Source organism: Lepidochelys kempii, chromosome 4, assembly GCF_965140285.1.
Source record: "Lepidochelys kempii isolate rLepKem1 chromosome 4, rLepKem1.hap1, whole genome shotgun sequence".
Taxonomy (NCBI): Eukaryota; Metazoa; Chordata; order Testudines; family Cheloniidae; genus Lepidochelys; species Lepidochelys kempii.
This window is the reverse complement of record NC_136383.1, coordinates 135,296,951-135,324,228: the sequence shown is the minus strand read 5'-3', so window position 1 is coordinate 135,324,228 and position 27,278 is coordinate 135,296,951. Positions and strand designations below refer to the sequence as shown.

General features: G+C 44.1%; 1 protein-coding gene across 3 annotated transcripts in view; it reads left to right on the top strand.

Annotated features, from left to right (window-relative positions):
* The first annotated feature begins 49 nt into the window (after nucleotides 1-49).
* Nucleotides 50-27,278, top strand: part of SLC4A11 (solute carrier family 4 member 11) — a 154,707-nt gene continuing 127,478 nt past the window's right edge. For all 3 annotated transcript variants that reach the window (XM_073342968.1, XM_078852611.1, XM_073342965.1), the window contains exons 1-2: nucleotides 50-292; nucleotides 24,782-24,832. In XM_073342968.1, the coding sequence (XP_073199069.1) occupies nucleotides 253-292; nucleotides 24,782-24,832 (91 nt within the window). In that variant the 5' untranslated portion in view covers nucleotides 50-252. The remainder of the gene's footprint in view (nucleotides 293-24,781; nucleotides 24,833-27,278) is intronic.

Genomic DNA, 27,278 nt, shown 5'->3' with positions numbered 1-27,278 from the left:
AGGGGCAGAGGCGAGCGAGGAGGGCTGGATCCGGGCTCGACCGGGCAGAGGCGCGGCGCACTAGGACCCTGGCCGGGGTTCGTCCCTGCCGCGCTCAGTCTCTTCCCCTTTCAGCCCGCGCGAGTTCGCGCACAGGGACTTTCAGTTTTGGCTGCGCTTCTTTCTTTCTTTTTATTTATTTATTTATTTATTTTTACAAGTCTTCAAGTGTCAGGGACAGGATGGGGACGATGGGGTGAGAGAGACGCAGAAATGGCAGCAACAAAGCGTGTTTTCCACCTCCAGCCATGCGGTAAGGAGCAACGACCCGGGCGCTAATCCGGGATGAGACGGCGGTCGCGAGTTCAGATCGCGACGTGCAAGGCTGGGGGGTGTGTGTGGGGGTGTGTGGGGGTGTGCACGCGTGTGTGCGCGCGCGTGCAACTCACGGGCGCGACGCGCAGTGCGGACGGGGGAGGGTTTTCCTGCATTGCACCGAGACGGGCTCCCGGGGCGGGCGGTTTCGGCAGCCTCAGCGCGAGCGTTTCGTGGCCGTGTGCAGCTTGCCCCCCCCTCCTTTCCCCTGCCCCCGAATTGCAAAACCGCGCTTAAAAGTTTTGGCTGAGCTGCATCACTGTTTACAGCCCTTTTTGCTTATACGCGGGCTGTGGCCTGATGTAAGGTAGAAGAGACCGTGTTTGCAAAATGGAGCTAAACTTGACAGCGGTTCAGGCTATTTAAACAAAGCTGGTGCAGACATGACATTGCAATAAACAACCGCTTCCTTCGGACGAGCAGGGGGATAAATTAGCAGTCGAAGCGTTCCTGTTGTGCTTGCATATGTTGTAGTGGAGGGGAAGGAGCATTAGCATCGGGTGTCTTCTAACTAAACTGCAAGACCGTAGGGAGAGATGAGAGCCTGGCTTCTCAATTGAGGTAGCGTTTATAAAAGTAGTCTGAATAAAAGTTGTGAGGTGACCGGTTTCGCCTGGTTGCAGATGGTTAGAAGGTGCGCGGGTGTGCTGGCGGAACCCCAGTCATGCTTTCTGAAGTTGAGTTTTGGAAAGGCTGTTTGGAAACACATACATAATTTTAAATGCAGTTTGAAATAAGGTTCTTGATGATCCTGAACTCTTCACAACCAAATGGACGACAAATTTAATGTTGTGCGATTGGGGGTCCCCCCCCCATCCATTAAAAATAAATCATCAGCACTTCCTTGAAAAGCACTATGCACTATGCTCTAATGTTGCTTTTTATGTGAAATTCAATGGGGTTGGATTTACAGCTGTTTCTCAATGGAAGTTCATTCCGGAATAAAAGGAATGGTTTAGTTCAGAGGTTGCAATAACGCTGTCTTGGAACTGGGACTCGGACTTTCCTGTAGATTTTTTTGTTTTGTTTTGTTTTGGTGGCGTTTGTGTTTTTTCTGATCAGTTCATCGGTGATCTTTGTGTATCTCTTTAAATTGGTTAGTCTCTAAGGTGCCACAAGTCCTCCTTTTCTTTTTGCGAATACAGACTAACACGGCTGTTACTCTGAAACCTATCCTTAACCTGCTTTGAACACCAGTTTTCCAAAGAATTATGCTTCCCCCCCCTCTCTCTGGCTACCTACTCATCTCTTTCTTTACTTGTTTGCTCTGTTAAAAATCTTGTCAGGGTAGAAGTTTGGGGACCCGCCTGTGTTAAATGGGAGTTTGGTTGGAGTTCTGCTGTTATCCAGATAGATGATGATGATGGTGCTAGAAGCGTGCATGTGAACAATCTCTATCTGATGGCATCTGGATTTTTTCCAAGCTTTCATCCTCATCCTTGTAGATGACCGGAAAAGTTGCAGTGCTTGTTAGTATAGAAGTTTACTATCGATCATTAAGTCTTTTAGCTGAGATTTGAAATGTGTTTTAGCAGCCCGCTAAACAGAGTGTATTATTCTTCCACATAGGGTCTGTAGTTATGAAAATAAATTACTTTTACTGCACTCATGGAATATGCTGTCGAGCATGCATTTATTTTGTTCCTTTGACTCTTCTCGCCTCGATTTCTGTTGGAGTCTGTCATGTACACAGATCTCAGGCTTTTAAATACTGTGTCATCTATCACTGCTTGGAGAAGGACAGTGCTAAAATACTTAAGCCTCTTCTACACTACAACCTCTGCCATTCCCACCACCGGTGGTGGGCTTTGTAACTTAACTTGTAGTGTAGCTCTCTCCCCTAAGTCATGCCAGCCACCACTCTCTCTAACACTTCAAGTCTCTGAGCGGCTTTCGTGAAGCTGCCATTTTGTAACAATTACCTGCAATGGAAATATTTTCTTCACCCTTGCTCCAAAGGCAGACAGGTTTGAAGTCCCAGAATTGGCAAGTCCATCCTTGACAGCTTGAAGGTCTGATATCCCATGATTAAACATGGTTAGAAACACCAGCTTTACACCAGAACTGTGCTTCTGGCTTTCCAGATAAATACAGAACTTATTTGTAGGGCTGATGGGTCAGGAGACGTTGGCCTTTAAAATGGTGATGCCTTGGCTTATAGCAAAGCTATAGTAGAGACCTTGAGGCTTTCATAAGTTATTAAACCAACTTTTTTACACTGAATGAGGCTCACAATAACTAAGGCAACCCGGCTTTAGAAGCAGAGGGGTACAAAAGGAGTACCAGTGAACTTTTCCAAACTGTGGAATAAACAAAATACATGATGCTTTTATTGACGCTTACTGGGGATGATCAGCAGACTGGATCACGAGTAATGTGTTTAACCCAGAGTCATGTCAATGACTTTTCCTGACACATCGTATATTTGTGTGCGATTATTTTTATATAATTGCCCCCCACGCCCTCATTAGTCACAGTACATATGCTTCTAAGTGAATTATGAGATTGTCCCTCCTCCACACCGTTTACCTGGTACATGTGTGTGCTAAGTATATATGGGACAAAAGCGTTACGCTATATTACATAAATTGAGATTTCCAAAAAATAAAAATGCATATGACATTAACCTTTAGGGGTCTAGGACTCTGGGAGGTATTTGTGAAACCTAGTGAATTCCAGTAGTGTCCTGTCAGCTAATGCTCAGGAGTTATTCTCTGAACACCTGCAATGATGCCCTGCTGACCAAGAATCCCATGGATACAACAAATGTTTCTTTGAAGTCCTGATTCCTTCTGGAATGTTTCGCTGGGCATAACCATGTCCTTTAGGGCAAACTGTTTGGATATTTTTAATGACACATCACTTGAAACTAAGTCCTCCGCCCTCTAATTACATATATGTAAAATCGCCATTAATTACACCATGAGAGGTGAAATATGTGCATGTATACAGTATATCTGTAGTGATAGCCAGATAGGGAAACTGAGGCACTGTGGGGTGGATTTAGCCTATTATTCATATGTGTGAAAAGAGGCATTGATATGTGTCCTTTTATAAAGGGCTTTGTGATCTAAGGAAGAAAAGTGTTAGATGGGAGTACTGTTGATTTGACTACTATACTAATGCTAATATGCATTTAGGCTTGCAGAAATCTTCTGCATCTGTCATCCGCCACTGTTGGAAGACCGGATACTGGGCTATACGGGCCATTGGTCTGACCCAGTGAGGCCGTTCTTATGTTCCTATGTACTGCCTGTATTTGAAAAGCAGATGCTTGATAGCTCTGTGCTGAGAGCTATTGCAGCAGGTGGTGAAGATTTAGCAGAGGGCAGGTTTTCAATTTACAGCAGAATAGTTTTTTGTTGGAAGCGAGTCTGTTTTGTTAAAATATTCCTGCCCTGTGAACAGGAACTGTAACCATGGCACTGTGGGGTTCCGTGTCTGTCAACTCTACTCGATCTACAGCTAGAACAATGTCTTTTTCTAGCTTCCAGCCCTGTAACCTCACCCTGGGTTCTGGGAGTCCAGCTGTATTCTTTCCTCCTTTCTCATCATCATCTGTAACACAGATCCTGCAAACAATGGCTGTACTGACAAACACCAGTGCAACCCCATTGTCATCAAATTAAGCTGAGTGCCACCTGTGCAAACCTATTACTTTCAGTGGGGTTTGTCCAGGTGTAACTAATCTTGTGTCCTGTCCACAGAATTGTTTACTTACTTAAAAGGGATTGGAATCCAGTTCCCTCTCTCATAGTGAAGCTGGCTCTTCAGAGCTAATGGTTTTTGATTTTGTTTTTAAGGCAAAAAAACACTGAAAGCTGACTTTAGCCATTCAAGTACATGGGAAAACTTTTGCTTAGATATGGACAGATACGTTTACTAAGAAGTATCCACGTTACACAAGCAACTGTCAAGTAGGCATCCCACTTTAAGGAACTTTGTTTTTTTTACAGTAAATAACTTGCCTGTTGTGGTTCCTAGGCGTGCTCTGGTGTGATGTGTCTTACTGTGGCAGAGATTGGCCTGGGGTAAATTCGAGAGAGCCTTGGCTGGCTGGCTCACAGCATGGGTATGGAATCCAACTTCGAGAAGGTTACAGAAGATGCCAATGGCAGCAGGGTGAATAAGTAGTACAATGTTTTGTCATGGAGTGGAGTTAGCTCCCTCCGAGCTGAAACTTGCTTTCCATTGTAACCTGATTTTTAAAATTACTCCTCTCTCTACATTGCACCGACTGTCCCTAAGGTAGTCAGCTGTTGTATCCTGCAGATTTTCACACATCCCATATCATCCCACTGTCGAATCTTTCAGAGGGACTTGGGGGCACGGGAGAGAAATCAGAAAATGTGTTTTTAAAGAGACCCTGCATACTGAGTAAAAATAGGGAGGCTCCTTCTGTATTTGACAATGGTGCGTTAGGACTATTTACTCTGTCACCAGTTCTGGTGCCTGCAATTCAAGAAGGAGGTTGATAGATTGGGGACGATTTAGAGAAGAGCCGTGAGCATGATTGATTAAAGGATTAGAAAACCTGCCTTCCAGTGATAGACTCACGGAGCTCAATCTACTTAGTTTAACAAAGAGAAGGTTTGGGACCCTTAATGCAGGGCTATAAAATGAGGCAGTAGAAGGCTGAGAAGGATGCCTGGGGATTACAAGGATGTTCTCTCTCACTTCCCTTCCCCTTGAAGCCAGGGAAGAAGCAGGGCCAGGAAGCTCTCTGGATCAGGCCAAGGAGCAGCGAGGAACTGGAGAGGGGGGATACTGGCCATCTGCTTCTTCCACAGAAGGACTGTGTTCCTCACAACTCAGAAGACCCTGTAAGTTAGGGACTGATGTTTTGTGCCCCCGCCCCCAGAGCTGGGGCAATCCATCCCTTAGTGTCTTTTGGAACCAGTCTATCTAGTAGGTAGCCCCTGTCCTGTATTCAGCCTGGGTGGCGAGACGCACCCCTGCGTGAAAGTGGCAGGAAGGCTATTTTGCGTGACTCCCCTCCCACCCTTTTGTTGTCTGTCTTTACCCTGTCACCCCTGGGTCGCACTCTGGCTGCTTCTTTTAAACGTGTATATTGAGGAATAATTAAAATCATGTTAAAGTGGCAAAGAGTCCTGTGGCACCTTATAGACTAACAGATGTATTGGAGCATAAGCTTTCGTGGGTGAATACCCACTTCGTTGGATGCATCATATTAACATTCAGAAACGTAAATTGACAGACCGACTCCATTTTGGACTGAGCCAGAGGCTGGTGGTGGGGCGGGTACAGATCGCAGTGCGGTAGGAATCGGTGTTGAAATGGGGAGGGACAGGGTTCGGAGCAGGGTCTGTGGATCCGGGGATGTGGAAGGGGAGATGCGCAGAGGTGCGGCTTGGGGACTTGCTGCTTGACTCTTAAAAAGGGGGTGGCAGGCTGAGGAAGGAGTGACAGGAGATGGTAGCTAAACGGTCGCTGTTGGTACAGACACAAAGAGTATCGTTTGGATTGTAAGCTGCCACGTTATCCCCACTGTATATGCATGGGGGAGGTGGGAGAGAGGGAGTCTCCTCTCCCATCCTTGAGAAACGGCTGTAGTCTGGCTGCTTGTACTCCGGCGTGGCTGGGGACAACTGCAGTACGACTGGTGGTTTTCTCTTCTCCGCCCTGGACCCTTTTGATCAGATCCCCCCTGCCAGCGTGTTGGGAGGAGCAAAGAGGACTCCTGTTGTAATGGTGTCATGTTGTAAGAGTGCCATACTCTGCAAGTAGTTCCATTTTAAGGGTTGCATATTTATTCCTGGTCTTCCCTTTATGATCTCTGCTCTCCCAGATGCTGCACTCGTCTCTCTCATTCCCTACCTCTCCTTGAGGTTAATTGAGCCCCAGGGTTTAATATGCATGTATAACACAACAAACATGTGCGCAGCCCATTCCAGTGGGAATAGATAGATGGGTTTTTTTTAGGGTCTATTTTATGCTTATTGTACACAACAAACATACGCCTTGAGATATTCCTGAAAACTACCGTAGTGCTGCTAACTCTTGAATATATTAACCGGGCTTATCAGGCTTTTCCTGTGCTGTCTCTTTGCATTTGCACGGTGTTTAAACGTAGGCTAGAAAAGCAGCATTTCCAGATACTTTGCCCTGTTGTGTATTGGCATGCAGGATGTGTTTTGTTTTGGTTTTATATTATTCCCCTCCAGAAAACTTGAACTGACAGCTAAAGGTTGCTAGATTGCATATCCTACCAATACAAACCATAAGCAAGTATTCCACACTCCATCAGTTTATTCCAGACCCTACACTCCGTTCTTCAGTTTCCCTTCTTAACCTGAACTAACCCCCCTCCATATCTCTCTACATTCTTCCTGAACAGCCAGGCAGGAGTTCAGTCTTAACTCTCTTGACCATGTTTATCAGTTACATGCTTATACATTTTCACAGAGAGCTACCTGGGTGGTGTTTGATAGGGCTGGGGGACTGGGAGGAGAGGGTTTTTGGTTGGGGAGTGGGGGGGGACTGTATAAGTGGCCTGGGTTGTGGGGAAGCCCAGTGATTTTGCTGTGGCATGCATCGGTGCCAGCTGGCAAAGGGCTCGCTACTCTGCATGAGTAACTCCCAACAGGCTGAACAAACTCACTGCACCTAATGCCATTTTCATTGTATTTATCAGTCAGGGGTGTCTTGCAAGGTATCAAATGAAAACTTGTATCATGCTGGTCATGGATATCTTTGAGAAATGTACATACTGATGATATTTTTAAGAGATATGTAGACCTACTGGCATTGTGTTTTAAAGCCTGTAACGAGGTGTTAACTTGCAAGGCAAAGAAGGGGCTAGCCAGAGCCCTGAGGAGATTATGTAGGTGGCGAACAGCCTGGGCGGCATCAGGGAGCTTGATACCCTGTTTAGCACCACAAGTCACTCTCTTTCTGAGGCGGGGGGTAACATGATGACTCTCAGTCCTAGATGCCCCAAGACGGCGTCATGTCTGGTCTGAGGGATTGGTACTTGAAAGTTCCCCCGTACTGCTGGCTATTGCTCTGGGGAGCAGAGCATTCCTGCACCAAGCACTGGCCCTTGGATGGCTCCTGACTGAGCTGCTGTTTGGGCGTAGCAGAGAACCACGGCCGTGGCACCGGAGGAGCCCTACAAGCCTCAATGCCTTGGCGCAGCCATATTGAGCTTCCCCGCACAACCCAGGCCTCTGCTCTCCCCTCTATCTTTTGCGTTTAAACCTCGTCTGTCTCCCTCAGCCCCCACGTGCATCCCTGCCAAACCATTTAATCCTTCCTTGGCCTTGCTATCTCCAGCTGTTCCCACAGCGCCTTCAGAGTCCCCTGCCATACTCCGGCTACTGAGCCTGGCTCAGTAGAACGCAGCAGGGGAATCTGGGAGTCAGAACCAGTTTATGAAAACAAAATCTCAGCCAAAAAAAGGGCAAAAAATTATAGACCATCTGTATGTTTGTGTGAAGCTCAAATATCAGCCTGGCAGTGTTGGAAATGAGAAATACCTGATAGATCTGGGCAGTACTGTTGGTTAATCTTGGTCAAGCTCAATTAGTATTTGGTAAAACTCAAGTCAGTATTTCATTTTAGAAGTTCAAAATGGTCTTCTGTCCCAGATTTTATCAGAAGACCTTAGTGTGGCAGCCTGTGGCTATTTAAGTGGAGGAACCCTAATAAATGTGAGGAAAACAGGAAAAACGGCAAAGAGGAAGCTTTTATAAGATATTTCGGGGCTAAAACTTGTAAATTTGCATACCATGGAAAATTCAACTAGCAAATCAAATTCAACCACGAATGTGTGAGCCGGAGGGCAAATTTAAACAGACCATTAAAGATAGTGTCACTACCATAATTAAATCCTTAATTGTTTATTGCCTATTCGCTTTTAAAAACACAGGTTTATCAAGATTTATCTTATAGACAAAAGCCTCTGCTTCTATTTTGAGCACCTCCTATTTCGTGATGACACAACGTGCTCAGGGTTAAACAAGAGAGCCCCAAAGAGCTGACCTAATACACAGAAATGGAGAAGATGTGATGTTCTGGGATCCTGAAAGGGAAAACAACTAAGGAGGGTTGTTTTGGTTTTGTTTTTATAAAGAAAACAAAACAAAAAAGGCATTTTGTTCATTTACATGCGGTATAGTGCGTAGGAAGTACCTGTACAGGAGGGACTTGCCTGTGGGTTGCTGGGGTGTGTGGCTTTCACTTGAACCTGGAGTTGATTTCAGAAGTGCGGCTGCCTTTAAGTAAACTGCGCGTGCAAAAGCAAGCCTGAATAGAGAAGATCTGTATTCTCCTCCTGTCTCTCTACAGTAGATCCTTTTGTAGTTCTGGTGGATCTGGTCCTAGAGTGCAATCTCTAACAAACTCAGACTTCCGTTGAGACACAAATACTAAAACATCCGATGAAGTGAGCTGTAGCTCACGAAAGCTTATGCTCAAATAAATTGGTTAGTCTCTAAGGTGCCACAAGTCCTCCTTTTCTTTTTACAAATACTAAATACTCTAGTTGTGCATATGTGGCCCCTTTGTTTTATCTGAACATCGGCTAAAATAATTTAACATGAGCTAGAAACAAATCTAAATTAAATATTTCTTCAAAATTCTCTCTCAATGGTAAACATAGCCTTTGACTATATGAAATGAATTTTGGTCATCATAGGGCATTTCCTAATGGACATCACAAAACTCTCTCTTTACTGTACTTTATGTGTCCATTAACCCCCTGTGTACTGTCAATAGCCTCTCTGCATCCAGGAAATTCTGATTTGTTTCTGAGTTTGTGTATACACATAACTGTATGTATTGCTTTCTATGTAGCAATTTACTATAATACTGTAGGTTACAAAACGTCTGGCAAAGAACACGTTGTCAGACTACAGTGGCTGTGTCTTTAAGAGATCTCTGCTAGATCTACCTTTTGGCAGCAGTTTTTCCTCCTCTTGCTACATCTTCACAACCTTTTATTGTCATCTTTGTAATTCTGTTTGTCCTTCTGTCTGTAGCTCACGAAAGCTTATGGTCAAATAAATTTGTTAGTCTCTAAGGTGCCACAAGTACTCCTTTTCTTTCTGTAAGGTACAGTAACTCCCCACTTCAGTCGGTGCCTGAATGCTACCAGGTTTCTTAAGGAGGAGAGCTAGCTTTCTCAATACGGTATCCAGCAAAAAGCATTAGCTCGGAAGTGCAGGGTCACTTTAATTGAATTGTTCTATTTTTCCTCCTCTGTACCAGAGGCAAATAGCTCTGAGAGACAGTAAACCTCGGTGGCTGCAGGAGAGAGATTCCAAGTTTAGGATAGCTGAACCTGCCGTGGAATGTAGATTGCTTTGAATTAATTAGCTTACTGGATCTCCAGTATCTTCATTCCCTCGTTGTTTTACTTCTGCAAACGGTGATCTCTCTGAAAGCAGAGTTGGAGGATATCCCTCTGGAATCTAATGGGGCATGCTCTCACTCCACCCATCTGCCACTCTCCAATGGGAAGTGAGGGAGAAAGATGCACTGGATTCGTTAATATTGGAGCCACTGCGCAGCCACGAGCCATTGCCTCTCGTGCCACCTGAACATAAGTGGTGTTAGAAAACAAGTGTTCAGGCTTATTGAAAGCTTTAGGGAAAGCAACAAATGAGCTAAAGCTGTTTGCAGTTTAGCAGCATCTTTTTGTTAAAGAAGTAGTGCAGGTAAGTTAGTCTAAAAAAAAATCATAGCCTGCATAGAGGCGCTGTTGTTGCTGGGTGATGGATTTAACCAGGAAATTTAGAAATCAAGTAATCTGTCAGCTCTTTAATTATTTAATCGACCAAAGAAAGGCAATACTTGTTGTGTTTCCATGGGTTTTGCTGCTTGGTAATGAAACCTATTGCTTGTTTCTCATGTGCTAGATGCCTGTGTGTTTAGGGATGCAGAATGCCTTTTTTTAATCTAATTAGACATCAGTTTACTGTATGTATCCAGAAAACAGTTACAGAAATTGCATGGGGACATACCAGCAAGGAGACAGGTTTTGTTTTTTAAAAAAACTCATAATGCTAAAACATTGTAACAATCTGTCCTAGGCTTTACATATTGTGAAGTGTAAAAAGAATGAATATATAAAAAACGAATGAATGAAAGTATTAATATATCTATATCTGTCTAAGATGCTGGTAGAACTTCCCTGCTACAGTGGCCGTGTAACCGATTTTGATGAACTTAAATAAATCTGTCATGTTTAAATAACATTCCAGAAATGTATGTTGTTAGTCTAACGACATTCTTTTACCTGAATATCAGGCCGCCTCCTCTTTCCACTGTATTTTTGTTTTTTTTTTTGCTGTTGCTTCATGGAGGTTCATAGTATGTCAGGATGTTGAAATTCCGTCTATGTGTAGTGTGGTTTTGTTTGTTAGCCTGCCTAGTTGGTTGCTTACTATAAATTTTTCCCATTTCTCTGGTTTATGTAGTTTTTTGAATGTGCTGAGGCTGTCTTGTTTGCTTCCATAGGCTGCTTTCAGTTTTATGGGTAAGGAAAAATTCTGCCTTTCCACATGCTGTATTTATATGTCTTTTTTTTTTTTTTTTTTTTTGTTCTGAAGCAGGGCTGAAGGTACTTTGGTCAGCTCGTGAGGTAATTCTGTCGGCACTCGGCAATGCTGCTCTAGTTTTGATCCTTTCAGTGTTTCCGTTATAAAACTTGTTTTATGTGGGTCTACAGACTGGTCACTTTGAGTTCAGTGTGAATTATTGTATAGTTGGCCACAGGTTCAGACCAGATGGCTTTTTTGGTTTGCAGAATGTAAGTTTTATAATAAAATTTGTCCAGCCACAGTTGAAGATGGAAACGCCTTTTGGTGCTCTTCTCCCTTTTTTGTTTTGGCTTTTTGTTTTAATTAAAAAAGGTTTTTATTTTAAGAATGAATATTTCTCAGTAACACATTATATGGACTCAAACACACACCAAAAATCTTAGGACCCTGGGTGACTGTAGTTTTACAAACTGTTCTATTCTGTGAGTCCAAGATGAGGACTTTAAGGCCCATATTTTATTTTAAACTAAATCAGAGAACAGTTTTAGCTGTCTTGCACCACTGTTTTCACAATACTCATAACCACAATAGGAGAGTTACACAAAATGAATGACTTCACTGAGACTTTCTCAATTGAGACTTGCCTTTTACCGGATTGTTTGGAGCTGGTAAGCGCTTGCATTGGGTCCTGCGTAGTAACAATAGAGCACTCTGCACATGGTGGTCCCTAATATGAAAAAAGGCCCGTAGGTAAAATGACGGCATGTCATAACAAATTTGTACGCAATACTGCCAGAAGTCGGATATTATGCTTGAAGAACCCCAAATCCCCAAAGTCAGTTTTTTCCGAACAAAGTTAAAATACCATTACGAGATTGATAGGCCTCTGTAAGTACAGTCACTGGATGAAAGAGGGACTTTCAATGGCACCTGTGCTCCTAAGTCACTTAAGTGCTGTTGAAAATTCCACCTGAAGTGAAGAGCTTTAACTTGGACAGTGTTTGGGTCTTGTTGGATGGCTGTATCTCTGATGACTGGGTTTTTCCCACCCTCTGAATGCAGCATTATGTCTGGAATTCAAGCCACAGATCCCAGGACACCGTGACTATGTTTTAAGGATTGAATGAAATTGTACTAGACAGCAGCACTTGCTTTTCCTTTCGTTCCGAGAACAGTAAACGGCCCAAAGCTTTTATCTGTGTGTCAGCCAAATCCTGGGCGGTCATTGTTCCCTGGCTCCTCTTCTTTTTCCTGATCACCTCATAAAAGCCCCTCTTGTGCGTAAACCCCACGCAGTTGTGCTGGACAGTAACTGCTGTAAGAAGCGCAGGAAGTATGGCGGTGCTATAGTTCCTCTTGCTGTGGTGGGAGCTGTCGCTCCTACGTGACACCTGTATGGGAATGCTGGCCAAGAGAGTGAATTCCCCTCTTTAAAAAAAGGAAAGAGTAGACTGTATTCTGCTCATTAAGCAGCTGCACGGATCTCGGATTCTGAAAAGGAAGTTGTTCTGTAATTACCTCTGGGCGGCACCCTTGCGTGTTGAGCTGTCTGGTGGGCTAACTTGGTGACTCCGCTTGGGCAGTCTGGTGCTTTTTGGAGAAAAATCTATCAACACAGCCTTTTTGCTTTGTTATTACTGCAGACGGTGACCTTTTTAAAGTGGTTTTATTACTACTAAGGGTGCAGTCCAGCAAGCTCTAAAAACTCCCGCCAAAAACCACAAGAAGGAACAGTAAGGAAAACACTTTGATACCAGACCAGGCTGATCCCTGTGTTTGTGTGTGGGTGTATGTTTGCTTGTGATTGTGCCATTATGAGGGGATTGCCTGCTGCATTATTTCAATAGGATGTTTTCTCTCTTCACAGCCAGCAGTTGTGAAAATTAAAGCTCCTTGGCGCCACATACACATACTCACTCACTCTCACTCTCTTGTGGGTTGGGTTTTCACACTTACCAGAAGGATGTCCACGATCAATAAGATTTAACAGCCTTTTCTTCTTGCAGTTGAAATGGGGGATTTTAAAAAGAGCATTGAATGTACTCTTGGAATAGAATCCCCAGCCTAATAGGTGAATGTCCGATAGGCTGTAAAAATACATTCATTCCCCCCCCCCCCCATATTCATGTGGTAGACTTTAGGTCAAAGATGTAACTATGGGACATGGTGATTATGGTGGTGGGTGGGTATCGGGCTCTGGTTGCCTGCCATGTGCTCTTGAAAATTGTAGCTGCTTTTGCAGTGCACTTTCTGGGGAAGCCTGTGAAATGGGAGTGGATTATTCTGAGACTGACTGACAAACCAGTTTAAATCTTCTAGTTCTAGGTGAGCGAGGTCACTCCTGCAAATGCTGGAAGTAGGTGCATTCTGTATTGGGTGGGTTCATTATGGGATTGGAGCCCATTGTTAAGAACGGTGAGGAGCATTTTACATAAAGGGGGGGAACCCCCCTAGGGAAAAGGCTAGAGAACATATTAAATGTATGTAGATATGGCTGTACGGGTATTCGATTTAAAAGTGCCCAAGATGTATTGAAATGTCTGCTTAGTTTTCAGTAACAAACACATTTAACACGATAGGCCCGTTCCTGCCATAGCCCCATCACTTTTTACTAGCCATGAGGGTGAAGGGAGTGAGAGGGGCAGGGCGTGGCGGGGGCATGGCCATGGTTCGGGAGCCAGTGGCCCCCTCACTTTTAGGGAGCTTCTGTTGCCTCTGGGTATAGGTGAACACTGCTCTGGGCAGGATTCATGGAGGGAGGGCTAAGGTGGCGTTCCATTCTGCCCCCAACCTTTGCATGTCCCTTGTTCTAGGGAAGGGAGTTGTGCTGGCCCTAGGTGTAAGTTAAAAGAGCCTAAGGAGTGCCCTAACTTGTACCTGGCAGCCTGTGGTTCCAAGAGGCTGTTGATTTAGAGGAAAATGAAAGATGCACGTACATCCAAACACATCTATGATTCACAGAAGGATCAAACGCTCTAATTACTTGTCACATTGAATTGGGCTATTCTAAAACCAAAGTTCTTTTTGGTCCATGCTTTGGCTGTCGCTTAATTGGTAAAAGATGCCTATAGTACCTTGCATATAAATCTCACTATGCAACTCTTTCATAGAATTGTAGGACTGGAAAGGACCTTGAGAGGCCATCTAGTCCAGTCCCTTGCCCTTGAGACAAGACTAAGGGTATGTCTATGCTTACAGGGGGTCAACGCTGCGGTGATCGATCCATCGGGGTCGATTTACTGGGTCTAGTGAAGACCTGCTAAATTGACCACAGATCGCTCTCCCGTTGATTCCGGTACTCCACCGGAATGAGAGGTGTGAGGTAAGTCGATGGAGTCTCCTGTCGACCCAGCGCAGTGTAGACATCTCAATAAGTCAATGTAAGCTACATCCACTCCACCGACATTCTTCACAAAGCTGGAGTTGCGTAATTTATGTTGACTTAGGGCAGGTCTACATTACAGGGTTAAGTATGATCTAAACCCTCCCTGGCAGATAATTTTTTTTTAACCTGCTCTTAAAAATTTCCAATGATGCGATTCCACAGCCTCCCAAAGCAATTTCTTCCAGTGCTTAACCACCCTGACAGGAAGTTTTTCCTAATGTCCAACCGGAACCTCCCTTGCTGCAGTTTAAGCCCATGGCTTCTTGTCCTAGCCTCAGAGGTTAATGAGAACAATTTTTCTCCCTCCACCTTGTCACAAAGTAATCTCAAAACACTTTCCAGAGTTAACGGGCAGACACTATTTGTATCTGCATACGGATCACTCACCGAAATGAGCCACCTCTGAAATAGAATACCTAACGAGTAGGTACCATGTTACTATCACGGGAGTGATGTTGCAAATGAGGTGATGTGGTGATATTTGAGGAGGGGGCAGAAACTACCATCCTAACAGGCTCTAAGCCTCTGAGCATGCCAAGTAGGAACGTGGTTTTTCTAGAAGCCTGAACGGACTCAGTGAGTTGCATCAATACATTTAGTAGGAGAAATGTAGTGCATCTTCCCTACTTGAGTACTTACAGAACATAGCAGCTGATGAACAGTGCACAGCACCAAACTGTTTAGGGCATAAAATGAAGACCAGAATAGCCAGTTAGAACTGCAGGAGGAATTTGGGTAGGTAGAACGTACCGAACACCCTACTGTTTCAAAGAATGCCATAAGGTATTTGAGGAGCAGTAGGGATCAGGAATGTGGTTTTATCTCTCTCCAAAAAGACTGCACCTCCATCAGCTCATCACCCTCTCACAGCAACATATTGGGGTTTGATACTGACTCGGGTCCTGTCTTTGCTGACAAAGGAGTGGCTTTTAGTGCAGGATAACTTGCTGCAAAAACACAGTGGAGACAAAGCAGTTTAGTTTTACCACAAGGTAGACGAGGTGAGGTCCAGCAGGGAGTAGAGGGCTGACCTTGCGTAGTGACCTCTTAGTAAACAAAAGTGCCTCGTCACCAGTGATTTTTACCAAGAAGTAACTATCCCGTGTTTAAAACAACAACACTGTTTAAAACAACAACCACCACCTCTTTTGTGTCAGTGAAGAGCAGGGCCGGCTCTACCATTTTTGCCGCCCGAAGCAGTGGAAAAAAACCTTTTGCGGACGGCAGAACGGAGAAGCTGCCGCTGAATTGCCGCCACCGTGGAAACTCTGCTGCCCTTTTCTGACTGCCGCCCCAAGCACCCGCTTGGAATATTGGGGCCCGGAGCTGGTGAAGAGACCGTCCCAGAGGAAGAGTCCTACCTCTGAGTGACTAACACCGCTTATTGTAGTATCTGAGTGTTTCTTGGAGGGCTCCCATCCAAGTACTAACCAAGCCCAATTCTTAATTTGTGAGGAATGAGGAAGTGTTATATGAGAGAGCTGCCCAATTTTGAAACATGGTACTGTTTGTTTCTGGCCTGTGTGCCAATCCTTTTTCGTTGTAAGGTAACTATGTACAGTAGAGCGTGAGACTTGTAGGGCTTTGTCTTTGTACCTAAGTGTAGCCTGTGAATTTTTGGACAATTTTTTGTGGATATTGTAGACTGTGTGTATGTAGCTGTCTCCGTAGAGACAGAGATGCATTCATATACAAATCTCTAAATATGTGTCTGTATATTATAGACAAATAATATTGTTGATAGTGTGTTGCCTGTCTACAAATGTAGAGGATGTAGTCCTTGCACCAATGGTCCACAATCTAAATTAGATGCACAATATAGTCAAATATATAAAATACATAAGCTGTGGGTTGAAAGTTTGAGTGGCGCAGTATTTAAAGGTAAACTGTAGAATTTGAAATATTTCTTAGACGTTAACTAACTCAAGAAATCAGCAAAAATGAATCACAGAGTCATCGGACTAGAAGGGACCTTGAGAGGTCCTCTAGTCCAATCCCCTGCACTCATGGTAGGACTAAGGATTATCATTCTAGACCATCCCTGACAGGTGTTTGTCTGACCTGCTCTTAAAAACTCCAATGATGGAGATTCCACAATCTCCCTAGGCAATTTATTCCAGTGCTTAACCACCCTGACAGGAAGTTTTTTCTTAATGTCCAACCTAAACCTCCCTTACTGCAGGCTGCGGCCAGTATTTTCAGTATGGGATAGTGCTCTCATGCTGGTCAAGAGCCTGAAAATAGTGTTTTACAGACATGTCCAGCTTCTCTTGCACTTAAGTAGACAGTGCTACTGTACTGTTACCATGTTGACCCAGGTGGTTAGCCAGTGTTTGGGGTCTTGCAGCTTGTTTCCATTTAGGTAGAGAAATTGATAGAGTCCAGTATTTTGTGTGTGTGTATGTGTGTGTGTACACAGCTTTGGTAAATAAGCAGGAATTATTAGTCCTGTTTTCTTGAACACAGTATGAATCAATCAGGAGACGTTTTCTTTGTTCACAGTTCCAAAACTCTTACATCCAGCACTCTGCCCTAAAAGCTCTCTCTAGCTTTTTGCTTACGGTCTTGCTCCCAATGCTTGTTCTGGCTGTCTCCTCGGCTTTCTGCTGCTCTTCCTCAGCTTCTCTGGTGCTTCTGCTGCATCTCTCCCACACATACAGCTGGAAATGAGATCAGTCCTTTGCCCCCCCGTATTTATTATCAGACCCCTGGAAAAACCCTAGTGTTAATCTGTATTCGCAAAAAGAAAAGGAGTACTTGTGGCACCTTAGAGACTAACCAAAACCCTGGAATTGCATGGTGCAGCCACTGGCCAGGCTTGCATGAGGTCTAGTCCTTGAGTGGTAGTTTCCTATAGTTACAGCTACCCCTAAACACAGGGGCATTTGTTTCCTCATTTTGCCTGAATGGAAGGCAGTCACCATGCCCAACAGCCTCAACCAGCTAGCCCATCCCCAAGCATAGCATACATTCTACAATAGCTGTCTTACTGATGAAGCTGTGTATTTCAGAAAGTGACTAGTGCTTTTAAGGTGAATGGTCCTGTGTTTTCAAAAATTACTGTGCATTTTCCATATATAAATGAGGCCCCTTCTTAAGGTGTGCCAAGCAGAATAGCTAAAAACTTAAGACCCTCCCCCCAAATCAATAATAACTTCTGAAAATTTAGGCTGAAAGGTTCTCCAATTAAAGTTGAAGCTTTTGTCAAGGTTACCACAAAGGCTCTTGCATCCGATGAAGTGAGCTGTAGCTCACGAAAGCTTATCCTCAAATAAATTTGTTAGTCTCTAAGGTTCCACAAGTACTCCTTTTGTTTTTGCGAATACAGACTAACAGGGCTGCTACTCTGAAACCACAAAGGCTTTGACATTCAAGGAATCTGCATATTTTAGCAGAAGTTCCTTTTTGTTTTGACTTGGTTGGCCTTTTTTAAAGTTGCTTGTGATGATGGGAGTCAGTAATCTAATTATCAGAGACCCAACCATCTTATCTTGGAGGCATTTTGGCAAAGAGCGAGTTTTCTAGGAGATCTGATATTAAAGCATATCCTTGGTCAAAGCTAAGTGCTCCCGTCCGTTAATTTTAATGATTTGAAGCAAATTAAGGTTATTTAATGGCTTTTGATTGACCTGAAAGGGTATTTTTGTGGTACAAAAGAAGCACATATCTGGATACTCTTTATCTTCTATTGCAGGCAGGCTGGAGATGCCACCAATGAAGACATATCAATATATACTTAAACATTTGGCATGCAGACATCCTGTTTCAAATTTGTGTGTAGCCTGAGTCTTATTTCTTCTTAAGAAAGCAATTCTTTCATTTTTAAAAATGAGGAAACGTGATATATCATTAGCAAAACTTATGGGAAAAACTTTCAGTATTTATTGAGCAGATGTAAGAAGTCTGCAGTAAATTTTGGACATTGCTTTCTTTAACATGGAAGGGTGCGTGCTGGCAATCCATTAGACAGAGAATTATGTTTTACATCAAACAAGATGCTTGGGTTGGAGGAAAGCTGTTGCCTCAGAAGATGCCAGCAGCAGAATTTTTTTTTTCAAAGTATCCAGAGAATGTGTTTTTATTTGTAATCTAGTAATATTGCGGGGCTCAAGAGAGCTTATTACTAACCTTGATAACAAGAAAGTTAAAACTGGTTATTAAGGGAATTGCTAGGACACATCTCCCCGAGGAATTTAATAATGGGAGATGGCATAATGGATTTTTGTCTTTTCATTGTTGTTACATGCAAATGTAAAAATGTAAGAAATCAGGAAGTACAGATATTATTGTCCTGATCTCTCTCTGCTGGGATTGGCCTATTCATCTTTATTGTGGGCTTTTCTGTTTTTTGTTTTTGAGACCAAAAATCCTAAACAGTGACATAAGTTAGTTTCCTACCTGACCGGCAGTGCCAGGAATTGAACCATCAAATTCTTTTAAACTTTGTACGTTACATCTGAGTCACTGAAATGGCTTGAAGTCAAAGGGCGGTTGTTTTTCTGAATGTGTATCTTTTAAATCTACAGAATGGATATTACCATTTGCAGCTTTTAATTAGAGGGCAATAACAAGCTGTGAACTGAATGTACATAAAATTAGTGTTTCAAAAAAAAGTTAAAAAGCAAGGAAACGATACTTCATTTTCTAAATTAATCATAATTTAAATAGATACTCTCTAAAGAGCAAGAAGAGTTGGTTATGGATGTTTTTGACTGATGAAAAGATTGAAAAATAAGAAACACAGTTAAATTGCCAAAAAATTGAAGCATGATTAGTAGGATTTTGTTGGCAAATAAATAGGAGGAAGGTAATATTTTCCTTTAGTGAGCAAAGAAGCCAAAGACAATTGTTTCTTCCTAGAGCAGCTGGAATAATCTACACATTTAACTGTTAGAGGAAGAAAAGATTTTTTTTTTCCTATTGATATTGTCTTTCCTAAATACTTGAATTTAGTATGTTGCTTGCAAAGTCCTTGTCTGTAAAACTGAAGTGGGCAAGGTAGTTTCTTTTAATGTCATTGAAACCATTTTTCTTTATGGATCACTGTGTGTGTTTCTCTCTTTTTGTCTCTGATCTAATCTCTCATTTTATAGCATTCATAAGTATGCTACTTGCTACACAGATGAGGTTTTTCTTCTGAGTTTATAACTTGGGTGACCAGACAGCAAGTGTGAAAAATTGGGACGGGGGTGGGGGGTAATAGGAGCCTATATAAGAAAAAGCCCCCAAAATTGGGACTGTCCCTAAAAAATTGGGACATCTGGTCACTCTATTTATAACCTAAATTTTAGACTCAAGACTGGCAAACAGCAGGGACGGAATGGGGAGGTTAAGAAGGACCACTGTTCTTGATTCTGTGTGGATTTTATTATTTTGGTCTTCTTTTTTTCGGGGGGGGGGGAGTGTTAAGAATTAATACATAGTAGACTTGATGGAAATCTTTTAAATGTTTGAAGACACAACAAGAAAATTATGGCAAACTATTGTGCTAAAACCTATCCCCCTGACAGAGCTTGTTCGTTTCCACTGATCTCAAACAAGCTAATACAAAACTGTGGACACTTCAAGGGAGAACTTAACCGTTCAGTTACAGAGCTGAAGAAGAGCTCTGTGTAAGCTTGAAAGCTTTCTCTCACCAACAGAAGTTGGTCTCATAAAACACATTACTTCATTGTCTCTCTCATATCCTGGGAGCGATACCACTACATACAGTTACTTCCCTGTACACTTTGGATTGTGTTACTGTATTATTTAAAATATTTGTCTAAAACAGGACCTCTTGCTTCCTGATTCCATCTGCTTCTGCTACTTCTATCCCCACCTGCAATCAGTCTTTCCGCAGCTATGTCATAACTGGTGTCTGCTTGTAGGACTATGATGTACAAATAGAGATTTGTACCTTCAGATGAGATTAAAGCAGGAGACGCAGATGAACTCTCCTTGCTTTACCCTCAGTAGCAAAGAGTAAAAGGGAAAAACATAGAAAACATCTATGAGCAGATTTGTTTTAAGTCGCAGGTTCAATATTTTCCATAAGACACTGCTGGCTCTTTGGTGTATTAGAGGGTGATGTGAGAGGGGCATTGTGGGATTGTTCCCTACAGTATAACTGGCTAGTGTTTCATTGTCAAGATTTAATCGTCTGAAGTGATTGTGCTGCCATCATTACCCTTTGAAGATTATTCTTATACTCTGTCAAAACCTTTCCATTTCTTGGTTTCTTGTGCCACCCTAAATAATTGTTCTCTCTTCACTGTTTACACCCTGCAAATACTTGCAGATAGATCTGTTCCATCTGAGTCATTGCTTTGCCGTATACTGTATAAAGAAGTGTGATCAACGGGTAAGGTTCTAGACACAAATTATCCATATACATAGGTTTCCGTATAACGAAAAGAGACTATGCTTTGTGTACCATCTTAAACAGAATTTTTTAAATATTTATTAGATGCAGAATGCTTTTAGAAAATAAGATTATGCTGAAAATGTACTGATCCCCCTGGATGCTGAGAGAGAAAAGAGATGGACCCTAATTCTGCAAACATTTATGTAAGTGCTTAAATTTAAGCACATGAGTAGTCCTGTGCATGTATGTCGTGCGGGACTGGGCCTATAATCAACACGTATGTAAACATGTTTATCTCGCAGGCTCCTAAAGCATATTCCAAACATATTGGGATACAAAGTAATAAGTTCAGCCACTTCTGTGTGGGTTGTAATAGCTGTTCATTGCTATGCAATAGTTTTAAGACTTTACCCAATTGAAACTGTAGGACAATTTACATAATGAGAAGGCAATTACCAGAGTTGAAATTTAGCCAGGACATTCCAGGGTTAACACCCAACTTTTTCAAAATGTGCCATTGGACCTTTAATTATGAGGTTAAAACCTTGGTTTTATGACTCATCTGAAAAACAGCATTTCCAGTATAACTGTCCCCTAGGCCTAGGCAACATGCTTGAGCATTGGTTCATGATTTACTCAGGGGAAATAGTGCCACCTAATGAAAGACAGCTGCTTATTGTAGTGCCCTGGCTTTTCCCTTTTGTTTCCCATCCAAGTAGTGATCACAATGCTACTTAAGTTGTGATAAAATCACAGTCCAGGAGGGATGCTGCAGATATGAGGCACTTTTAATATAGAATGCAACGGACTTTGAACTCCTTTCATTCATCAGGTTTTATATAGATCAAGTATACAAACTCCTTACTCTGCTAGACACTGAACATAATGGATTGAACAGAGACACTGAATTTATGGCTTATTACAACAATCTGTAACCCACTAAGGGCTAGTCTATACCGGCAACGCTAAAGCCCTGCCGCGGCTTGTGTGGTCACGGCGCAGTACTGGGAGAGAGCTCTCCCGGTTCTCTAAAAAAGCCACCTCCACGAGGGGCGCAGCTCCCAGCGCTGGGGCACTGTCTACACTGGCCCTTTACAGTGCTGAAACTTGCAGTGCTCAGGGGGCTGTTTTTTCACACCCCTGAGCCAGAAAGTTGCAGCGCTGTAAATTGCCAGTGTAGACCTGCCCTAACCCCCTCTTTTGTCCTATGACTGCAGAGGTGTTAACAGGCCACTCGACCATGAATACTCTCTTACAATATGTGCTAACTACTTTATGCTAAACAATCTGTTCCACCTTGCATTTTGCTGTGATGCTAGGAAGCATGTTTCCCAGACCTGAAGAAGAGCCCTGTGTGGCTCAAAAGTTTGTCTCTTGCCATCAGAAAGTTGGTCCAGTAAGATGATCTGATTGCACTCATCTTGTCTCTCTAATACACACACACATTTTTATCATAAGTATAAGCTTTGGTTAAAATAAATGCAGACTCATATATTTATGTTATTACGGTGGTCATCAGAGGATAACAATGTTATTGTTAGTCTCTAAGGTGCCACAAGTACTCCTTTTCTTTTTGCGAATACAGACTAACACGGCTGTTCCTCTGAAAAATGTTATTTCAGGAATGCAATGGAAACATAATCAATGTGATGTGGAGCAGGCTAGAGAGTTGAAACAGAGAAGAGCCCTTTAGTTCACACTCTGTCTGGATTTGGCCTGCGTTCCGCCTGTTGACTATCCCTGGTCTAGGCCTTCACTATTTTGTGGCTCTTCCATCAGGATATCTTATTTTTTAACTTATGTTTCTTAAAATGTATGTACACAGCAACTGAAAAGAAGTGCCTATCGATTGCTCTAGGTGCTTGACAGTGCCTTAGAAATGGACAGCTCCTAAATCACCCTTCAGTCATTTAACATAAGAACCATAGTTTCTGGTTCCCTCCCAGCCAGATAAAACAACTGACTCATTTTGGGGAGACCCTGGTTCATTGCTTGTCCAGCAGCCTAAGTGTTTTTCTTACTCCTCACTCTCCCTCTTGGGGAAGCACATGGTTATTGCTGCTTTGTCCTGGGCTGGTCTCCAGGTTCATCCTTCTTAACTTGTGTTTTTTAAATAGCCCCAAGGATATGCACACTTGGAGCAAATGCAGCCAAATGGAAGTCTCTGGGACACATTTGGCAGTGACCGATGTGCTGAAGTTATAAACTGGATGAAAGTTGGTTAGAAAATGAATATAAGCAGTGAAGTAACGTAACTTGTACCCTTCTGGCATTTAATGTGCCCGAGTTTCTGCTGGCATAACTCGGCTAAGTCAAATGGAGTTCTGCCAGCAGCAGATTTGGCCCTAATTGTGCAAAATGAGTGTAACCTCTGTTCTATGTAGGCTGTGGGAGAAGTGTGATGAGTAGGGTATTTGTAGCAGCAAAATTAGGTACCAGGATCCTATACTGTAAATTAGAGACCTGCTTCACATTGTTTTATATTATCTCTAATACCCCTAGGCCCAAATTTCTGTCTATGGCACTTATTTTGCACACCTGCTGAATGCAAAATTACTGCAGGTTATGCCCTTCTGCCTCTTTCACCTGTCTTCTGACTAACTTACACCACTATTTACAAACCAGTGAATTTGGCCCTCAAATGCTGCATGTGGCTGCTATGTGAAGTGTTGTTCAGGAGAATGTTCTAATGTATTCACGAGTATTTAGAGCTCCATTTCCACACCTTTTATGGCGAGTTGAACTGAAGAAGGGTTGCACCTTAGCCAGTCTCTGCTATAAAGCAGGTCCTCAGTGGCCCTTAACTGGGGTGATCACCCATCCCAAATTGGACGGGACAGTCCCAAAATTCAGACTTCAAGTCCGTGTCCTGGGCTGAATAACTTCGGGACAGCAATTGTCTTGGATTCCCTGCAGCGCCACCCTATGCCTGCCCGAGGCTCAGTCTCTTCTCGTGGCGGGGAGGGCTGAAGTGGGCAGGTGGGGGAGTCTGGGGCTCCCCACAGTGTCCTGGGCTCCCTGGGCAGCGCAGCTCTTACTGTGGCCCAGCTCTGGCTTCCACCTGGGTCAGAGGGTGGGGTCTCGGTGGGGAAGAGGAAGGGTAGGGGGCAGGGTCATGGGGGGGCAGCGGGGCTCCTCCTTGAGTCCTGCTTTCACCTTTTGAAAAGGCAGCTGTTCTATCCTAAACCAGCAGTCTGAATTGTTTAGGGTGGGTTTAAAAATTCAACCTGGCCCAAATGCCAGAATTACACACAGATGTCTAAGAGTAGGCAGCTAGCCCACATCATCCTTCAGAACGGATAGGGCAAATTTCAGCTGGCTGTTAAACCCTTTTGTCCTATGTCTGCCAGGTGTCAATCATACTTTGAGTAACTGCTGATAATGAGGTAAACCTAGCCATAGTGGCGAGTAAACTGCTTTAAGCACTGGTACGCAGGGACCCATTCCTGACATCAGTTCAGTTCCCTAGTTGTTTGCATGTGAATGTGACATTGCCTCTTTTTTGGGACCCTGTTGGAACAAACGGGATCTGTCCGCTATATCCGGGGTCGGGCAGGAGAAGACAAGAGCATGTTTGTCATGGGGCAGCTGAACCAGAGCTTTGTCCCCCCGATGGCTTGTTAAAAGGAGCAGAACGGATTGTAAAATCAAGCTCTCATTGAGGTTAAGGTTTCATTAGAATTAATTATCCAAGCAAACGGTGCCATATTTGTACGTACCGTCTGGATGCCATTATTTACTCATTTTAATAGGATCGTCCCTTAGCAGACTTTTGTGTTAATTCTTGCACCCATGTGGTCCTTCAGATCTGACGTGTCACGCCGATGTAATTAGGCTTGCGCAGATGTTTACTCATGTGGTATCTTGTGCTGGAAGATCTACATGCATACAGGACAGCTGAGCACAGTTTTTTATTTATTTATTTTTAAACACTTTTTTTTTTTTTTTTTTTTTTTGCAGGAGATGGTGACGGTATTGAACATTCTGGGAAATGTTAAAGTCAATAAACATAAGGTTAAACTTGTCGGTACCAGAATAAATCATTAATGTCTGTAATAGTTTTCTTCTTCTGTCTGTCTGAGAGCTTTTATGATGATGAGCTAAGCAGTTAAACCAAAGTATTCATATTCATTACGGTTCTCACACTTGGACTTAATCTATCTTTCCCCCTTCTTTTTGTTTTCTTTTTAGAAAGTCCACCGGCAGCGATGTCCAGAAATGGGTATTTTTTTGAAGAGACTGGCAAGTATAATTTTCTTTTCTACTAATCTGTTGCATGTTATATTGCATATAAAAGAAACTACCACAGTGACCTAGCTGTATCAGTACAAAAATAATTAGGTTGATTTTGAAGATGGGAGTATCAAATCCATTTCACTTATAACCTAAGCTGGCTTTGAACCCAAGTTTGTATGGGTGAAAGGAATGTTGTGTATAGGTCTCATGCTACAAATAGTCCGTACAATCAAGTCCCATAGATGCTAATGCCTTACTGCTTTGAATATCTGTATCTTCAGATTTTCGGTGTTTCATTGTCTTGTTCTGTTTCAGGGTGTTCTCTGTTCCCTTGATATACCAGATTCAGCATGGCCAGTATCCAGGGGTCACTCTAGCTATAGGCAAACTAGGCAGCTGCCTAGGGTGGTAGATTTCTGGGACAGTAGACTTCCCCCATCTGGCACAGCTGAGAGCTTGGTGTATGTTGTGACCCCTCTTTCCTTCCCCCCCACCCCCCGGCACTACAACTGTCCAGCTCTCTGGGGCTAGCCTCCCATTGTAGGGCTGCTCAGGCTGGGGCCAGGCTCCCTTGGGAGAAGATATTGGGGCTTTGTCCCCTATCTGGGCAGTCTTATAGCAGCAGAGGCCTGGAGTGGGAGGCGCATTGGGAGCGACTTGTGCCCTCCTCAGGGAAACCAGCACTAGCTCAGAGGTAGTGGAGAGGCCTGCATGCGCCTGCAGTTTCCACACCAGATAAGCTTTCCACCCTGGGTCCCTTCCTCAGCAGCGGCGGCAGCAACGGATGCGGCTGACAGGGCTGCCCAGCAGAGCTCGGTGGCCACAAGTTGGGGCTCTGAGGAGCAGGAAGTGGCCCCCAGCCAGGCTGGTGGGGAAGCACTCCTACCCCCTCCCCAGATGCTCCCCACCACCAAGGCAGGTAACATGGCAGTGGCAGCTCAGACGCTGAGTGGCTCGGAGTTGCTCTTGGCAGCACCACAAGAGCTTGCTGTGGCTTCGGCCTCAAGCACAGGGACCTGCCCAGCTCAGTGTCCGTATCCAGCCCGGACCTGCTGTCCCTCTTCCATCCCTGGTGGGCCCTGCTGCCCCTCTGGACTCTCCTTGCAGCCGCTGCTTCCACTCCACCATGTCTGGGCTCTCGAGGTGCTGCCCCCACACAGGCTAGGAGCCCAACAGCTAGGAGCTCCTCTGGAAAGATGCAGGGAAGGGCGGACTGTAGGGGATGCTAAGGGCCAGGTGGAGGGTGCAGGCTGACATGGGCTGGGGATACAGAGGGCATAGGGCTGGATGTGGGACTGAAGGTGTGGGGCTGTGCTTGGGGCTCCTGGGTACAGCGACCCCTCATTCTGCCAGTGGGAAGGAGCCCATCACCCGCTCTGCAAGGGAGATGAGTGCCCCCAGTCTGAGTGGCTTCGTGGGGGCCCTTTGGGTGTGAGCTGTTACTTGCCAGTGTGTGGGTCCCTTTGTGGTTGAACTGAGTATTTCCTGGGGTACTGAGCTGGGGCCCGCTCCGCTCTTGAGCCCCAGGCAGCTGGTGCCAACCTGCCTGGAAAGGGCCATTGGGAAGGCTGGCCCTATCTGGGAGTATTGGCCACCCAAGGAGCGGGCCTTGGCCACTTGCAGGCCCTAGAGCAGAACCTGGGGGACTTTCATCCTGGCCTGGCCAAGCTCAGCCCGCCTAGGTGTCACTGTTCCCACCCTGCAGGGTCTGTCACTGAGGCCCAAGGGCCTCTGCAGGCCCAGGCCCAGGTCTGCCCCATCAGCCTCCATCCCAGCTGCGCGGCTTGTGGGGGTGGCCGGGTGGCAGCAGCCGGGGAGGCAGAGGTGAGCGTTTCACCTCCTGGAAGGAAAAAGAAGAGCACCTTCCCCAGTGCCAGCAGTACGTCCCCTTTCAGAGCATTCAGCTTTCAGCAGTAGCAACAGATGCCAAGGGCTCTAAGCTTCTTTCTCCAGATGCCAAAAACAGAGACTTTTCTGGGATTTTGTTAAGACTCCAGAACTTTTTAGTTCATCTGCTACTTTCAGCAATCTTCAAGAGTGGGAGGCAGGCTCCCAGCAGTTTGTTCTCCAGATGGCCCATGGGCACCTTGAACACACCATGTCCTGTCCGTTCTTTTTGTACTACGCTGTTAACTAATCTCCTCCATCCATAGGGGATACTTTCCAGCTCTAAGAAATCCAAGGACTTGAGCTAATCATGCAGACTCTTCTTTTCCCATTGTTTTGTTTCTCTGGTTTTGCTTGCACGTGGTTCTTTTAATGCTCTTATTATATTGCATCCTGGCTGATTATAATTGTAAAGGTGGTGGATCTTTTTTGTTACTTTGCCCTTAAACCTCCTGTCAGTCATTTTCCTTCTAGCTTTACAGTTATAAAATCTGACCTTTTTAAAAAGTTCACTGTTGCTGCTAATCCTAGATGAATCACCTTCTTCTCTGTGCTAATTGTGATG